Source organism: Crocuta crocuta, unplaced genomic scaffold, assembly GCF_008692635.1.
Source record: "Crocuta crocuta isolate KB4526 unplaced genomic scaffold, BGI_CrCroc_1.0 scaffold176, whole genome shotgun sequence".
NCBI lineage: Eukaryota > Metazoa > Chordata > Mammalia > Carnivora > Hyaenidae > Crocuta > Crocuta crocuta.
Genome location: NW_027531905.1, coordinates 4,828,709 through 4,847,055, shown reverse-complemented (window position 1 = coordinate 4,847,055; position 18,347 = coordinate 4,828,709). Strand labels below are relative to the sequence as shown.

Below are 18,347 nucleotides of genomic sequence, written 5' to 3'. Positions count from 1 at the left end.
TTCATTTAAAAAAAAGGTTGGTTTTTTTTAAAAAAGGTTTATTCATTTTTGAGGGAGAGAGGGAGAGAGACAGCACACAAGCAGGGAAGGGGCAGAGGGAGAGGGAGACACAGAATCTGAAGCAGGTTCCAGGCTCCCTACCGTCAGCACAGAGCCCGACGTGGGGCAGGAACTCACAAACCGCGAGATCATGACCTGAGCTGAAGTCAGACGCTCAACTGACTGAGCCACTCAGGCGCCTCAAAATTTGAGAATTTCTGTATCTTAAATATTTCAAGTCCTAAGCACGTGGGTTATAGATTAATGATGATCATGTTTTTGTTGCTGCCGCAGCTATTGTTTCCTAAGTAGCTTTTAGCATTGACTTATTAAACTTACAGTATTTATAATCAGTCTCTTAGTTCCATCATTCTTTGAAGCAAAGTGAAATATATAACGTGCCAGGTGTTGCACCCAGCATGTGCTAATAATTCTGCACATTAGTGCGGCCTTACATTTATTATTACTTCTCTCTCAGGATAAAACTCCAACAGAAAGCAGCCCGTTGGGAAGCCTCCCTCCCAAAGCTCCGGGACACGATGCCTCCATGGACGACACCCCGTTTGGCACTCGAAAAGCCAGATCTTCCTTTGGGCGTGGCTTTTTTAAAATAAAAAGTAACAAGAGGACAGCAAGTGCCCCCAACTTGGGTATGTGTGGCCAAAATGCCTTCGCTTTCATTCTGAATGAGGAAAAGATCGATCTCTTCTCTGGTTCATCTATTTGTATGTTTCTCTTTCTCAGAATTGAAGGTCAATGACTTGGGGGAAAGTAAGCCCCCCCCCGCCCCCAAAAAAAAAAAAAAAAAAAAAAAAAAAAAAAAGAAGCTTCCACGGGTTGAATTTGGTGGTAAAGATAGCTCCGGGTAGGCTCTCACCCTGCTCTCCTCGTTGGAGCATAAATGTAGAAGAAAGACCAAAAACCATGATACTCTCTGACTTCATTGTAACGACTTCTCATCTGTTCAGAAAGTAGATAGATTAACCCCATATTGACACCGCTAACAGAGTCTGCAGTGTCGGAAGCACAGTGTGGTGCTTGCCTTTCCTCCCACTGTGTGTATTTTATGAGTAGGAGTTTGATCTGTGTTTCATTTTGTCATTCTCCTGTGTTTTCTCCATTGGGCTGCGTGTGATTGTGTGCGTTGTTGGGATATCTGAAGATCGTAAACGAAGTGCCAGTGCACCCACCTTAGGTATCGTACCCCTGCATGCCAGCCTTCGCCAGTGCTGTCCTCCAAACTGAGCTAACCTTGCCCTTGGCATCTGTGATCTGTAGAGAGCGAGCTGGCAGCAATCAGAAAATGTAGTCCGTTACTCCAGAGAGTTCCTTCCACCTCCTGCTAAAAATTAGGACTCTGTAGAGCCTTTGCTTCCAAGCCTCAATGCTGTTTTAACCCATGCTAATGACACCTCGCGACAGGCCCTGGGGGGACCTGGAAGTGCACAGAGCACCCCTCGGAGTCCAGGGCAGCACTGCCCTGCATCATAAAGTCCAGCTTTTTCACCCTTCAAGTGCACACTGTCTCACACTAACCCCCAGGTCTGGCAGTACCTTCTCCACGCTCACGTTATCCCCAGAGAGCAATGTTTTCAGCCAAATGGTGAAGTCTATAGAAGATGTTGAAAATGATCGTTTCCGACTTCCTTTTCTTGAGGGAACGTTCTTCTGACATTTATTGCCTTGAAGATGGAGGTAATGTCTAGTGACACCAAGAAGCCCCATGCGCTATCTGGGGAGTCACCCCCAAAGTGATTTTAGGAGACAGGAGGCTCAGTTTTCTTCTCTAAAAGTGTGGGCACAGGAGAGAAAAAACATTCTCAGACCAAAAATGAGAATAGGATGCTTCTTAAATGCGGGTAAGTTAGGCAACATTTTCAGGTACACCAGTACCCACGATGGCTTTAGTGTTTCGATGGAAAGGCTCCTTTGGATTTTCCCTGTAGGTTTTATTATCTTGTATAAGTTACCTACATGCCTTCTAAAGTGGGTCGGTAAGGGTAACCTCTCTCTTCATGGTCTTACATTTCTAGGATAAACATGGGATAACATCCAGACAACTATTTTCAAGTGTTTTTGTATCTTTCTTCGAAGAAATAAATTGCCCATGCTAAGAGCTGAGTACTGCTTGTTATAACCTATAATCACAGCTGTGCTTCATAGAAAAGTCAATCTTTGCAACTTTTATATCTTGCTGAAACATCGTTCCTGTGATTTTCGTTCAACTTTTACTTTCCCGAAAAAGTGTACAGTCTCGCATTCAGGAACAGTACCCCTTGTGTTTGCCAGGGTGGGATCATCCACGAAGGGACAGCTGAATGAAGTAAGCTAGCTAATGCTCAGAAAGTGAGGAAGTAGCAAATTTGGATGTTACTGTTCCAAGGCAGAGTCAACAGGCACTGATTTTATATCAAAGGAAAAATTTATGCCTATCCAGTTCATTCTTTTCTCAGCACATAACAAGATATAAATAAGAGAATAAGAGTAATCTCTCGAAAAAAGAATTGATGGAAATTGGTAACTTGGGATTTGATGTAAATGGCAAAGGAGAGAAGGACATGAAAAGAATATGACAAAGGGTTTGAACTGGAGTAAGAGGGAGAATATTATTTAGTAGTAAGGAAATATTTAAAAAGCAAACTTAAGAGAAGGCCCAGGAAAATTGCATGGTTTGTGGAGTCCACGATGTTCCTGGCCACCAAATTGGGAATATCCATCGATGTTCAGATACTGAGTCTAGGGAGAGAGATTAGGTCCAGAGGTTTTGATACCAGCTGCCTAGATATGGGATGCCATCATTTAGTGCTGAGCATGGAGTGGGTGGGCTTGTCCAGAGATCCTGCTGAGGGAGAGAACGTAGAACAGAATCTTGGAGTGAAAGAGGAAGAGAAAACAGGTACTGCAGCAAAGAAGAAACTATCAGATGGCAGATTTGGGAGAGTGTCCTAATAAGAAGATGAGGGAGATAATGATGTTGAAGAATATTGGAGGGAGTGCACAGTACCAAGTGCTTTGGGAAGATTGAGAGTAATTTCATTATTAATTCAAGTCACTTGAGGAAAGAATATGACAATCCTCTTACCTCTTTGAATCTCAAAGAGGTTATCACTTGTAAGTTAATGAGTAGACACAGTATCCTACACAGTATTCCACATAATGTTAATTTATACAGAACAGCCAACAGAGCAAAACATACATCCACATTCCATTTTTCGTATTTGTACGGTGCCTTTTGTAAATCACTGATTTAAAGACCAACAGAAGAAAAATGTATAACAATTGCTAAAAACCAAAAAGGTTAACATTTAGTCATGTTCATTCCGTAGTTAAAGCTCATCGAGTTTGTATTCTGTTCTTGGAATAGCTGAAACAGAGAAGGAGACAGCTGAGCACCTAGATCTGGCTGGTGTATCTTCCCGGCCAAAAGATGCACAGGGAAGTAGTCCCTTCCAGATATCTCCGCCATCGCCAGATTCCAAAAAGAAATCCAGAGGTATCATGAAACTCTTTGGAAAGTAAGTAACAGAGCGGACAAATGGAGTGGGTTTTATATTCTATGTTGCTCAAATGTAGGAATAAATGGAAAATTAACGGGAAACAAGTATGAAATTGTAAGACTTTTGTGTTCCCTTTATGGAAGGAAGAGTGTGATCTGGGATTCATTAACACATTGGGTCTCAGTTAACACTGAAATCCAAGTATCTGTTCTGACCATACATAAGCCGTGTTCTGATTAAAGTCTAAGGCCTCTTCAGGTCTCATACAAGGCAATGTGGTATTGTGTCTTCTGTGCAGACTTAGGAGAAGTCAGTCAACTACATTCAACCCAGATGACATGTCTGAGCCTGAATTCAAAAGAGGAGGGACGAGGGCAACCGCAGGGCCACGACTGGGTTGGTCTCGAGATTTGGGACAATCTAACAGGTGAGAACAGCCGAATGAATGGACTTTGACATCTCCACCTAAGTGTCACGGCGGTGAGCACCTGCAGAGTTAGTGTTGTCCCTGGGTTGGCCGGTGGCATCCATTGCTTACTGTTGTGCCTAGTGAAAGGGTCCGTCATCTTTATAGGGCAGTGTCATTTGGCAGTGGTTGGTGAAAACCATGCAGAAGATGGGGGCTCTGTGAGCTGGGGAGGAACCAGAGCTAAAGTGTCAGCAACATCTCTGTTAGAATGATTGTTGGACTTAAGTTTGACAGAAAAAATAATTACCGTAAGTACTCTGAGGCACAGCTCTGGAGAGATGTGATAGCATAGTGGTTAAGTTCTAGACACAGACTATTTGGCTCTGAGTTTTTCCCTACCATATCCTATAACCTGGGTCACCTTGAGCAACTACTTCCATGCTCTGTGCCTCTGTTTCCATAGTATTAATTAGTATATTCCCCAAAAGGTAATTGAGTTTACATGCAGTCAGTATCTGGCAAATGGTAACTGCTCAATAAACATTAATGATTAATAGATTCTGTGAAAGCACCTAAAGGTGTAAATTCTATCAGAATTCCTAAATTTATCAGGACCATGTAGTGTTTTCTCTGTTAAGACTCTGTGAACTTCACCCTTATCCCAATTTAGGGCTGGTTTGAAATTACTACACTTACCTACTAAGAATAAAGAGGGTGGGGTTGGCAAACATCTAGTACAAATCATTGATACTAAATCTTTGGAATGTGATAATGGGCTAGGAACCTTTTAAACATGTTCCTCCCACCCACACAGAAGACTGGACACAAGTTTCATCAAGGAGGAAACTCTGGCTCTCTTCAAACACAAAAGTCTCGTTTGCCATATGCTCTCTTTGTACACAGGAGAGGACCTCTTGTGCTGTTTAAAAAAAAAAAATCTTGTTAATCTACCCTTTTTTTTTTTTTTAATATTTTTTATTTATTTCTAGGACAGAGAGAGAGAGAGAGACAGCATGAGCAGGGGAGGGTCAGAGAGAGAGGGAGACACAGACTCTGAAATGGGCTCCAGGCTCTGAGCTGGCAGTCAGCACAGAGCCCGACGCGGGGCCCGAACCCACGAACCGCAAGATCATGACCTAAGCGAAAGTCGGACGCTTAACCGACGAAGCCACCCAGGCGCCCCTACACTTTTTTTTTTTTTAAAAGCACACACTATGTGTCAAAGTAAAAAATAAAACATACGACTTTGCTTTGATTACATTTTTCTTTTTTTTTTTTTGTCTTTTGTTATTGTTGCTTGCATTTTCCTGTAGTCAACGATGACATATTGCTCTCTTCCCATTGATGACCACCTAGAGAGAAACCTTAATTCTGCTAAAGTTATCCCAAGTTAGACTTGATTTCTTTCAGTCTAACCTAGCATCTTCTGTTTGGAAATTCATTTCAAACAACATTGGTTGAAACTAGTACAGTGACTTGACTTGTTTCAACTTGGTTTTCTTCCATATGATGAATTCTTGCTCAATCATATTGAATCTTTTGTACTTACATCTGAAATAAAAACTGTGGTCTTATAAGGTAACTTTCAACTCCAGTGCCACTCCCTCCTCCAGATATGTCCTAAAGCTTTCCAGGGTCAAATGTGTACCACCAGGGAATTCCTTTGTCAGTTCAGCATATAGTTGTTCAGTCTTGATGTTAAGCCACAGGGTCGGCCTTTGAATTGTTTTTCATGCAGTTGTTCCTTTTTCTGTAGTGACTTGGACATGCCATTTGCCAAATGGACCAAGGAGCAGGTTTGCAATTGGCTTGTGGAGCAAGGCTTGGAGTCCTACCTGAATTCTGGAAAACACTGGATTGCCTCTGGCCAAACACTTTTGCAGGCTTCTCAGCAAGATCTAGAGAAGGTGACTGCTTCTCTGTTGTGTTTAGACAATGGATACTGAGAAAGAGAAAGAGACTATGAATGTAGGAATGCTTTGTACTCCAGAAAGGGGAGTGGATGGAGCCAGTCAGTACTCTTGAAAACATTTGTTTTCTGCTTCACACCTTTTTTTAAAAAATTTCATGGACTTAACAAGTAGTACCTGGTCTTAATGATTTCTTATGAAATTTAAGCCCCTGGCATTTTAATGAGAAATAGATGTATGGATATAATAATAAACCTTAAGCTCATATTTCTTAAAATCATCCCTGTGGCTTATCACTGGCCCCCACTTCTCAATGCAATGTATACATTTAAACTTTACATTAAGGAAAAAAAAAGAGCCCTACATCTTATGTCTAATTATTTAACATTTCTTCCTAATTACTTAACATTTAGTACAAAAACAGTAGAATTTCTGTTTTGCGTGCTACAATCCCAGTCTTGTGAAGGAAGGAGCCTGTTACGGAGTGTGGCATGCCACTAAGCTCATCGCAGTGGTCTTGGCTTTCTAGAGCCCTTTTGTTCAGTAGCATCTCACTAGCCTGAGTCAGCACGCTGATTTAATGTGATTGTTGAGTCTTTAACACTAGCTTCCCTTGGGGAGAATTTGCATTTTTTGCCAGGGACATCCAGCCCATATGGACGGAATTGTGAAGCCGGTGTTTCTGTTTATTATTTCAGGAACTTGGAATTAAGCATTCACTTCATCGAAAGAAACTCCAGCTGGCCCTGCAAGCCCTGGGATCCGAAGAAGAGACTAATCATGGAAAACTGGATTTCAACTGGGTCACTAGTAAGAGGGCTCACTCATTCATTCATTCATTCATTCATTATGAATGAATGAAAAAGTAAACCTGCTTTTTCTTTTTAATCATAAGAACAGGTGTGTTTTTGTTTTTAATTTTTACTGCCTTTACCAAGGACATTCTTTTTTTTTTTTTAACATTTATTTACTTTTGAGAGACAGACAGAGTGTGAGCAGGGGAGGGGCAGAGAGAGAATGAGACACAGAATCAGAAGCAAGCTCCAGGCTCTGAGCTGTTAGCACAGAGCCTGATGTGGGGCTCAAACTCACAAACTGCAAGATCATGACCTGAGCTGAAGTCGGCCGCTTAACCAACTGAGCCACACAGGCGCCCCAAGAACAGGTGTTCTGTGCCTCACTAACAACACTGATTTCTCTCCTTTAGGATGGCTGGATGATATTGGTCTCCCCCAGTACAAGACGCAGTTTGATGAAGGACGAGTAGACGGTCGAATGCTCCATTACATGACTGTTGTAAGTGATTTACTCCCAGNAGGGAGGTAAAGTTGTTTTTCTCTGAAAAACACAGGAATAAGAATGAGTAAAATACATTGTTTTCACAATGATTTCACCAGAGTTCGAAGGTGTTGCCTTAACTTGAGAAGAGCAGGAATATATTCAGTTAAGCTGAAGTTGTAGGATTTGATGATTGCAACACCACTGGGAAATTTGACACCCTGATTTAAGCTGTGTGAAACCTAATCTAAACTAAGCTGTCCATGGGGCACCCAGGTGGCTCAGTTAAATGTCCAACTCTGAATTTCTACTCAGGGCATGATCTCACAGTTTGTGAGGTCAAGCACCATGTTGGGCTCCGTGCTGACAGCACAGAGCCTGCTTGGGATTCTCTCTCTCCCCTTCTCTCTCTCTCTTTCTCTCAAAATAAATAAATAAACTTAAAAAAAAAATAAACTAAGCTGTCCAGAATGTTGATTACACATGTATTCAACAATGTAGACACTGAAGTGCACGCTTTGCGTACATTTTCTAGTATGTGAATTACATCTAACACAGATGTTTAAAAACTAGAAGGTAGTGTTCCAAAGCCCTGGCAGTCTCTGAGTTACACATTCCTTTATGCAGCGTCCACTCAGGAGAGACCACCCTTCTGACCTGACATCTACAGAGACTTGTCTTCTCTCCTCCCTTCCACTTTTGAGACTGTGACCTGAAACCTGCGTCCTTTCCCACTTAAGCCCCGTTCCCCTAGGGCAGGAGTCACCGATTCCTTCGTTGTCGTTTCATATTTTTAGCCTTCCATCAAGAGATGGAAGGACTTTTCCCTACTTTACAGCAGTGGGGAGAGACAGACGCCAGGAAAACCTGTTTTAGGTTCCATAGGACGATCAGTGTACTATTGTGTCAGATGCCTTTATTTAAATGGCCTTTTGTCAGCCAGGCTCGGGATCCGCCTAGCATAGTCTCTTCTTCAAATAAGCTGAAAATTTCCAACACCTACTTTTTCAATATCAAACTTGAGGTTCATCTCATAGGTTTTGTTTTCTTCTCTATCATTGAACCCAAGCCCGTACCTTGGTGGGCACGTAACGTAAACCTGCTTGCAGTGATACCCAGCATGCAGTACCTGGAACATTTACTGTGTAAAGAGTACTCTCTTGCAAGCAGTGTGCTTATATTAATACTCACGTCTCAGCAAAACTTGAGTTAGCGCTCTCGCTATCCCCGGTTTTTAGATGAGGGAGTGAAAGAATTGAGAAATTGGGTGACTTAGCCAAGTTTCCACAGCTAGAAAGTAGCAGAAAGTCACAGAGCATTTGAACCTAGGCTTTTTCCAGATTCCTGCTCTTAATAATAGCTCAGCCTCGAACAAATTTAGTACATTTTTGCCTGCCTGTCTAGGTATAGGTTTGTTCCTGCAAGAATGTGAGCAGAGTCAGGCTTAAAGTTACAAAGAAAGTGTGTATAACTTTTGTGGCTATAAAAGAGTATATTATCTTAGAAAATTTGACCCCAGGAGTTCTTTTTTTTTTTTTTTTAAAATTTCTAGGAGAGAGAGAGAGACAGCGTGAGCAGGGGAGGGTCAGAGAGAGAGGGAGTCACAGACTGAAACAGGCTCCAGGCTCTGAGCCGGCAGTCAGCACAGAGCCCGACGCGGGGCTCGAACCCACGAACCGCGAGATCATGACCGAAGCGAAAGTCGGGCGCTTAACCGACTAAGCCACCCAGGCGCCCCTTGACCCCAGGAGTTCTAAGTCACAAAAAATCTTTTTTTGCATGTGGTATCCAGGGTTGGATCCTGGAACAGAGAAAAGACCTAGCGAGAAAACTGGTGAAATTCGAAGGAAGTTTGCAGTTTAGTTATCATTTTTTTGTAGTCTATGTTAACTCCTTCCTTTTGATGACTATATCATGGTTATATAAGTTGTTAACATAAAAGGAAGCTGAGTGAAGGGTAGCTGGGCCTTTGCTCTATCTTTGGCAACTCTTTGGCAAATCTAAAATTACTTAAAGATATTTTTAAATCTATAAAAAAAGTCTGTTTTGATTTAAAGGAAACAGCCCCTACTTTTAAAGTCCTGTAGCTAAAATAATTAACCTTATATTTACATTTCAGTCATTATGCATTAAAATTTTTTTTAATCTGATAGACTTTAATTAGTTGAAAATAGCCCATATGGAAATGTTTTGAATGGGTGTCTCAATCTTAGATTAAAATATGTGGAATGCCTGTACTAATTACCATAAGGCACTGCCTGTAAGAAATTTATCCAGAAAAAATTTCAGGAAAAAGTGTTTGCTCAGTGAGTAGCTTTAAGAATTTCAGCCAGTTATCTAATATTTGTATTTAAAAGCAATGTCTATAATAGATCTGCCTCCCTCCTGAGCACCTCCCCCCCCACCCCGCCACCAAGAAGCATACTATCAGTAAGGTGTGCCCAAAATGGATGTTTTTCTTGTTTTATTTTCTGGGTGTGTTTGGAAGTAGACTGATGCTTATCTTGACATGGCCCTCCTGAAGTAATTTGTTTTGGTGTGTTTGGTATGTGTGAAACATTCCTCATAACCACAGACTGGGGAAAGTTACCCCGTCAAGGAACCTACGGTGATATATGCTGCTGCTGCTTTTTAACTCTCACCAAAACCTTTACATTGATCAACATAAGTTTTCCAAAATCATTCACAACGTCTGCTAGTTAAAGCATAACAATCCAGATCTAGAGATTACTTGAGGCTCGGGGAATAGTATAAGAGAGACACTCCTCTGGTTTTCCCTAAAATGGTGATGAGCCTCAGCTCAGAAAGCCAAGCTGTGAGCGTCAGTGAATATCACGTGCTCTTACACATCACTTCAAAGAGGATCACTTTTTGCAGTGACCCAGCAGGTGCTTTTCAAAATGTGGGGTCCCACGATCCTATCTCAGAAGGTCTAGAAGAGAGAGAAATAGGTGGAAGTTAGCTTCCGTTGGAACGTTAATTTTTTGTTTTGTTTTGTTTTTTAATATATTGGGGTCAGTCCTGGAGAGGATTTTGTTTGGAACAGGAAAAAGGGTTCTTTTACTAAAAGGTTTGAAAACACAAGCACTCGAGGCATTTTGGTATGGGGGCTTTTCTACTTTTGCTCATGCTTTCTGAGATTTCTCTGAGAAGATCCTTAGAGCTCAGCGAGCTCCTCTTTTTGTTCTTTTTTGCAGGATGACTTACTGTCTTTGAAGGTTGTGAGTGTGCTGCACCATCTCAGTATCAAAAGGGCTATCCAGGTCCTGAGGATCAATAACTTTGAACCAAACTGTCTGCGCAGGAGGCCATCTGATGAGGTAGCACCTGAGGTTCAGATTTATTACACAGTAAATATTACTGGAATTTCCACACACAGGACTGTGTGTGTGTGTGTGTGCGCGCGCGCGCACGCGTGCACGCGCAGAACAAACACCCATTTCTTTGTGGAGCCTGCAGGAGAAGCTTCTGGTTTCCTCAGAGCTTCCAATCCAGCCTCATTCCCTCCTGGGGCTTTGTTTTCCCACATTCCTTCCATTTCCCCCATGATGGTTCCACCTATGTAACTAAAGCGCAAAGATTGTTTAATTACCCTTCCTTCTTTTCTCGGGTATATTTTATTTTTCTGCTTCCTTAGCCATGCAGTTAAATATCACTATAAAGGCTTGGTTTTCTTGGGGTGCCTGGGTGGCTCAGTCGGTTGAGTGTCCAACTCTTTGACTCTTGGTTTCGGCTCAGGTAATGATCTCACAGTTCATAAGTTTGAGCCCCGTGTTGGGGCTGATAGTGTGCTGTGCTGATAGTGTGGAGCCTACCTGGGACTCTGTCTCCCTCTCTCTCTGTCCCTGCCTCCGCCTCCCAAATAAATACATAAACTTAAAAAAAAAAAAGACTTGCTTTCCTAAAGCACTGCTTTATTAGTTTGTAAAAAAGCTTGAAACCATGACATGAATGCCTTAAAACAAAATTCAGACTGGTCAACACCTTTTCACTCTTTCTATAAACACAAAGTAACTGCTCTTTGTAGCAGACTTTTTAGAACCTCCGGTTTTAACATTTGGAATCCCATAGGCAGTGACTGAAGCTCTTGGTGTGCGTTTGTTCTCATAGAGTAGCATCACCCCATCAGAGGTTCAGCAGTGGACCAACCATCGCGTGATGGAGTGGCTGCGCTCCGTGGACTTGGCAGAATATGCCCCCAATCTCAGAGGCAGTGGTGTTCATGGTGGGCTCATGGTAGGACTTGGTTTTAATTTAAAAGCTGGCTTCTTATCATTTTGTGTCCATTAGTCTACTGAGTAGGATATTACCAGTTTGCCTGTCATATCCTAGAGTCATTTAACTGAACCCTCCGGTTCCATTTCTAGTGAGTCTTTACTTTCCCGGTAATTTTTTCCCATGCCTTTTATTTATATCCTATAACTCTCGATCAGGTTTAAACCTGTTTCTCATTTATTATCTCTTATGTTGGGTAACATCTGGCCACCGGCCCTCGTATGATCATGTTTTGAACCACCTACAAAAAGACCGATGATATTTCTGCACATTGATGCTGTGTAAGGAGCTGCCTTCCAAAGGCATCCCAAAGACCACTTCAGAGAGCCAGAAGCCCTAACTTTGGTAATGCCCGGATGTCAGGAGCAGCTCCACTTCTCACTCGCTTAGGCAAGATAAAGAAAAGATGTGTAGCTTGAAGACCGAGGTTCATACTCGGTCTGTCTCAGTGGGTAGTTGAGGGGTCGTTAGCGATAACTAGATGAAAGAGCTTTGCAAATTATAAAGCACAGTGCAGACCTACACGGTATCTGGTGCCTTACACAATTTTTCTTCTAGGTCCTAGAACCTCGTTTTAATGTAGAAACAATGGCTCAGTTATTGAACATCCCACCAAGTAAGACCCTCTTGCGAAGACATTTGGCCACTCATTTCAATCTTCTGATCGGTGCTGAGGCCCAGCACCAAAAGCGTGATGCCATGGAGTTACCAGATTATGTGCTTCTAACAGCCACTGCCAAAGTGAAGGTCAGTCCAAGCTTGTGCCTTCTAATAATTGGTTAAAGCAAAAACTTTTTTTCTACCCATCTGTGTCAGGTATTTTTGTGGGCTTTACAAAGTTTTGTGGATGGATTGTTAGTCTCTGCATCCTTAAGAGTGAGTAAGAAAATGTGTGTTTGGAAGTTTCTTTCTGGGGGTTTCTTTATTCAAGTCATTTATTTTATTAGAGTTAACAGTAACAAAGAGTATGATGTTGGCATGCAGTAGATATATTGAGAATACTCAGAGTCTGCAACTTGGGCTCAACTATCGATTGCAGTTGTTCTGTGGATAAATCCATTCTTGGAGGAGGAATTTTTCTCCTACAGATTCGACTTCTCTGGCTTACAGTTGACCAACTTTAAAGTTAAGAAAAAGATACTTAAGAAATGATTCAAGGTAGACCAGCAGAGAATGACTATATCCAGATTTACCCAGATTCATGGGTCATGCCAAATTCAGATTACTTTTTCTTCTTTAAATCACTTCTCTGTGGGGGGCACGTGGGGGGCTTTTAATCAGTTGAGCATCTGACTTCTGCTTAGGTCATGATCTCACGGTTCATGGGTTCGAGCCCCATGTCAGGCTCTGTGCTGACAGTTTAGACTGCTTCAGAGTCTGTCTCTCTCTCTCTCTCTAAATATATATATATATATCCCTCCCCTGCTTGCATACTGCCTCTCTCTCTCCCAAAAAATATTTTTAAAAAATTAAAAAAAATCATCTCTCTGTGCACTCTTCTGAGTCTGTTATCTCAACCAACTTAATGTGGAAATGGGGCTTATCAGCTTCTCCACAAANTTATATGTATATATATATATGTGTGTGTGTGTGTGTGTGTATATATATAGTGTATGTATAAAATATATATATGTATATATGTGTATAAAATATATATATATATACTTTTTTTTTAAACTCCTCTTCCTAACAGCTTCTCTTTAGCTCTCTTTCTCCCTTAAAAGATGTACCATATTTGAAACTTCTGAGAGATTCTGTTGTACCTAAATTCTCAGCATCATGGGCACCTGGGTGGCTCAGTCGGTTAGGCGTCTGACTCTCGATCTCTGCTCAGGTCATGGAGATCGAACCCTGCATCGGGCTCTGTGCTGACAGCTTGGAGTCTGCTTGGGATTCTCTCTCTCTCTCCTTCTCTCTCAAAATAAAATAAAAATTAGGAAAAGAAAATTTCTCTGTATCACCCTGATCACCATCTGCTTAACAGACTCAGAGACTACTCGGTGACTAAAATGGAATTTTTCTTCCAAGTATCACTGGAAATTCTCTCTCCAAATAAGTGAGGATCCTTTAAACGGCCACCAATCCTGTTATGGAAGCATAACAGGCATATTCGATAATCATAGCTTCCCTGAAAAGAAAATACAAGTCAGGACCGTTTTCTTTTGCTGATCTTAGAGGGAAAACCTTGCAAAATTGGATTCATCTCTGAGATATCTCATTGTATGAAGACCTGTTTAATCAAAAGCAAGGCTCTTGGCATTTTAGACTTTTCAGTGACTACCCAGCTAATGGGTATGAATGAGAACAAGCTTAGTCTTCTGAGATTAATAATAAGGATTATTTATTGTATTTGGGTGTGTCCGTCATACACCCAGGATGCTTTTATGTTTGTCACACCAATGTAATCATCCAATTGCTTTTCTCTGTAGTTGGAATGAAAAATTATGCATGTTATCGATCCTTTGTCATATGAATTTTATGAAATCCCTGGATGTTTGCTTTTCTTTTAAAGCCAAAGAAACTAACCTTCAGCAATTTTGGGAATCTAAGAAAGAAGAAACAGGAAGATGGGGAAGAATATGTTTGTCCAATGGAATTGGGACAGGCATCAGGAAGTACATGTAAAAAAGGATTTAAGCCTGGTTTGGACATGCGCCTGTATGACGAAGATGATTTAGACCGGTTAGAGCAGGTAAATGCAACACTATATACCTATTTGAAAGTTCCTCGCGGAAACTTCGTGCACTATGTCTACTGATCAGTTTTTTCTCAAATACCAAAAAAAGATAATGATCAAATAATAGTTAACAACTTCCAGATTGCTTACTATGTCCCAGGCACTAGCCTGAGCATGTAACATATACTAACATTCATGGTGGCCCTAAAACCTACAGAGCATGGGGCCCCCTGGGTGGCTCAGTCGGTTAGGCGTCCGACTTTGGTTCAGGTCATGATCTCACAGTCCATGGGTTCGAGCGCCACATTGGGCTCTGTGCTGACAGCTCAGAGCCTGGAGCCTGTCTTCGGATTCTGTGTCTCCCTCTCTCTCTGACCCTCCCCTGCTCACAGTTTCTCTCTCTCTCTCTCTCTCAGAAATAAATAAAACATTAAAAAATTAAAAAAAAAAACAACAACCCTACAGAGCATGGTTATACTCATTCTCAAGAGAAGGAAACTGAGGCACAGATTTAGTAGCTTACCCAAGACAGAAGAGCTGCTAGAAGAACTGGGATACCAGCCTGCCAGGCCAACTTCAAAGCCTGGCCTATTCACCTATGTTATACCATCTCTGGATTAAGGAAATCTGTGTGTTAAATGAAGTCAGAAATACACGGCTCAGTTAGCCTTTTCAGAATGAAGTCATGGATTTGAATATTGCCCTTTAAACACCAGTCCTTCGGTGGCCTTGTCAACATCAGAGCACTGGGCTATATGTGGCAGTAAAGTATTGTTTCATCTAGTATTTAATGTCCATTGACAGTAATGAAAGGAGGTTTCATCAGAAGTGTTCTGTTGCAGGGCACCTGGATGGCTCAGTTGGTGAAGCATCTGACTCTTGATTTCTTCCTCCCTCCCTCCCTTCATTTACTTTTAGGAGAGCACGAGCGAGGGAGGGGCAGAGAGAGGAGGACAGAGGATCTGAAGTGGGCTCTGTGCTGACAGGCTGACAGCAGCGAGCCCGATATGGGGCTTGAACTCACGAACTGCGAGATCATGACCTGAGCTGAGGTCAGACGCTCAACTGACGGAGCCATCCAGGTGTCCCTGACTCTTGATTTCTGCTCAGGTCATGATCTCACAGTTGGCGGGACTGAGTCCCACGTCGTCTGGCTTTGTGCTGGCGGCATAGGGCCGCTTAGAATTCTTTGTCTCTCTCTGTCTCTCTCTGCCCCTCTCCCTTCCCTTCCCTCCGTCTGTCTCTTCTCTCAAAATAAACAAACATTAAAAAAGAGAGAGAAGTGTTCTGTTGCTCCCATTCTATTCAATATCACTTGCGTTATTTTTTCTTAGACTTTTGCTCACTTTGCTTTCTTTGAAATTGTGCCAATGAGGGGGTGGCTGGGTAGCTCAGTTGGTTAAGCGTCCAACTTCGGCTCAGGTCATGATCTCACAGTTCGTGGGTTCGAGCCCCGTATCAGGTGCTGTGCTGACCTCTCAGAGCCTGGAGCTTGTTTCAGATTCTGTGTCTCCCTCTCTCTCTGCCCCTCCCCCACTCATGCTGTGTCTCTGTCTCTCTCAAAAATAAATAAACATTTTAAAAAAATGAAATTGTGCAAATGAGGAGGTCATGTTCTGGTATGTTCCTTGCAGATGGAAGACTCAGAAGGGACAGTGAGACAGATAGGTGCATTCTCTGAAGGCATCAATAATCTAACAGTAAGTCTATAAAATGAATTTAAAATATTAATTCTCAAAGTAACCCCGAAGGACTACATGTTTCGTGGAGGTTGTGTGGTTCTGAGCTCGTGGCTCCCCGTGTGTGTGACTCCCGTCTCCTTGTTTCCCAGCACATGTTAAAGGAGGATGACATGTTCAGAGACTTCGCCGCCCGCTCCCCCAGCGCCAGCATCACCGACGAAGACTCCAACGTTTAAACCGCAGCCCTTGCTGAGCGTGAGGAGCGCCTCGCCTTTTCTCCACCTTCCTTCTCACTCACTCACAGAACACGTAACAAGCAGCAGGTTGTACATTGTCTATAATTCCAGCTTCTCGTGTGGAAGTGGAAGCGGAAAGCGGGGGGTCTGTGCCTGTTCTGAAGACGCCGTGACGAATGAGACACTGGTGAATGAGACGATAATCATTTTTCCTCTATTTAATGTACAAATCTGTGATATATTATATTTAAAGTATTGCATTTATTATGAGTGTTTTAGCGTCGTGTCGCCATTCCCCTTCACAGTGTGCGGGATGCGGGAAGCAGGAAGCAGCGTGCGGATGATTGTCACGTCCGCGTCCTTCCTTGTGACGGCAGCACAGCCATCAAAGCAGAGTATCGTCTGCTTGCAGAATCAATAGGTGGAATGTCTTTAAGCATTCAGCGTGCCCGCCAAGTGCCAGCCACACCTCCACTTGCCTCCTGTGGTCCTTTTTTATATATTTTTCTAAATATGTGTATATATTTAGTACATAGAAAATAGAACTTTTATCTTGTGACATAAGGCAGATGGTGAAAAGCAAACACAGCGATCAGAATTTTCACGGACCAGCTGGCTTCATGGAGAGGCCGGGATGGTCTGTCCTTCTCCACCACTGAGCTGTAATGCTGTTGATCATTCCGACTAAATCAGTATATTTGAAACCCCCCTTCTTTGATGACACATCATGAAATTGTTGAAGAGTTAAGCAGTTCAACCTTCATCTTGGATCCTGTTACCTGCAAAGGAAGAACTCCAGAGATATTTAAATACTGTTAACTTGAATGCATTCAGGAGTTCCCCTAAAATGTAGAAATAGAAATGATTTCTGAAGAAACCAAACCAAAACAAAAACCTTTACAGTATTAAGCTTCTTATTTTCCTCTTTGCTAAATGGTTCATTACATCAAAATACTACCAGTCTACCTTATGTTATTCATCGTACATTTCTCAGGCTGTCAATGAATGGGATTTTTTAAAGAAGCTGACTCTTTGAACATTTTGTCTCAGAATTCAGTAACTCTGAGGCTACAAAAATGAGTTTTATAATGACTGTGTTGTGATGAGAAAATGTAGTTCACGTTTTTTGATAGCACAGGGCCGAAATACCGCTTATCAAGAAATAGCTGTGTTTATACTTTTTGAGGGGTATTAGAAAAACTGTTCTGTATTTTATTCACTACTACATCACTTCTCATAATAGCCAACTTGGGAAAGACAGGTTTTCACAAACTGGCCTGGACTGAGCAGTTCAGTATATGCCAGTGGACTTGCTTATAAATTGTTTGAATGTCAGTGCTGCGATCTCGCAAGCTATTAGCAGGTTATCCAGCTTTTCAACAAGGGCCTGTCAAACTAAATTGCTGTTTATTCATTACTCAAATGATTTGATGCTAATAATGGTCTTTTGCTCCCTACTAGTCATCGTTTGGCAACTGTATTGGACTCTTACATATTAGTGTTTTATTTTAATGTGAACATCTGTCACCATTTGAAAATTTCAATTTCTTATTGAAACCTGGTTAAAAAATACCAGGAGACTGTTACAGATGCCAAATATTCTTTATTCAGGACAGTGTAACATAACTGATGATATGTGATAAAGTTAAGATTTTTTTTGACGATATATATTTTATTTACAAAATATTGTACACTGCTGGTATTACCATACGAAAAGAAATAAAGTCAATTGATAATTGCCTCATTTTTATTGTCTGTTACCTTATTTCCCTTTGTTCAGGATTCCCATGAGGCTTTATTTCTGGTATAGAGAACAGTGACAGATATACTTTATAATTCACAAACTCCCATTCATTTATTGAGGGGAGGGTTTCAGGATGTATCAACAGGTAGAAATCTGAGGACTTGGAGGAATTTCTCTATGAAAGGAAATAGGCTGCTGGGTTGGGGGTGAGGAATCATGGAGGAGGGGTTATTGGAAAAGCAAAGAGAGATGACTCACCAGCAAAGCTGAAGACGTGAGGTGTAGAGAAGGAGGTGTACAGTTCTTCAAAAACCTGAATACTATTTTTAATTTAAGTAAAATTTGAAAAGTAGAAACCTGTCTTGGAAGAGATCGCCAAATATTAAAAGTCGAGTGACTGGACCTAGAGAGGAACAGATGTTTTTGGTGAAGGTTAATCGTCTCTGACTTAATAGGCCGGCAGGAGTCTGTATGAAAACAACACGCCTCCTTGGCAAACAGGGAGGCTTAACGTGTTTGTTTAGCTGTGTGTAGATATGCTTAGCTGCCCCACATAAATGTCCAGGCAGAAAACTGGGACCCTCTCACCAGATGTGACTT

The 18,347-nt window shown here is 41.8% G+C and overlaps 1 protein-coding gene across 9 annotated transcripts in view; it reads left to right on the top strand.

The window, feature by feature from the left end:
• Nucleotides 1–17,747, top strand: part of PPFIBP1 (PPFIB scaffold protein 1) — a 174,919-nt gene extending 157,172 nt beyond the window's left edge. For 7 of the 9 annotated variants that reach the window (XM_077774549.1, XM_077774555.1, XM_077774552.1 and 4 more), the window contains 13 exons: nucleotides 518–689; nucleotides 1,202–1,234; nucleotides 3,404–3,554; nucleotides 3,835–3,963; nucleotides 5,702–5,852; nucleotides 6,554–6,665; nucleotides 7,063–7,151; nucleotides 10,331–10,453; nucleotides 11,244–11,369; nucleotides 11,967–12,155; nucleotides 13,921–14,100; nucleotides 15,720–15,785; nucleotides 15,917–17,747. In XM_077774549.1, the coding sequence (XP_077630675.1) occupies nucleotides 518–689; nucleotides 1,202–1,234; nucleotides 3,404–3,554; nucleotides 3,835–3,963; nucleotides 5,702–5,852; nucleotides 6,554–6,665; nucleotides 7,063–7,151; nucleotides 10,331–10,453; nucleotides 11,244–11,369; nucleotides 11,967–12,155; nucleotides 13,921–14,100; nucleotides 15,720–15,785; nucleotides 15,917–16,003 (1,608 nt within the window). In that variant the 3' untranslated portion in view covers nucleotides 16,004–17,747. The remainder of the gene's footprint in view (nucleotides 1–517; nucleotides 690–1,201; nucleotides 1,235–3,403; nucleotides 3,555–3,834; nucleotides 3,964–5,701; nucleotides 5,853–6,553; nucleotides 6,666–7,062; nucleotides 7,152–10,330; nucleotides 10,454–11,243; nucleotides 11,370–11,966; nucleotides 12,156–13,920; nucleotides 14,101–15,719; nucleotides 15,786–15,916) is intronic. The other 2 variants (XM_077774553.1, XM_077774554.1) reach the window with 1 other exon arrangement.
• Nucleotides 17,748–18,347: the final 600 nt, after the last annotated feature.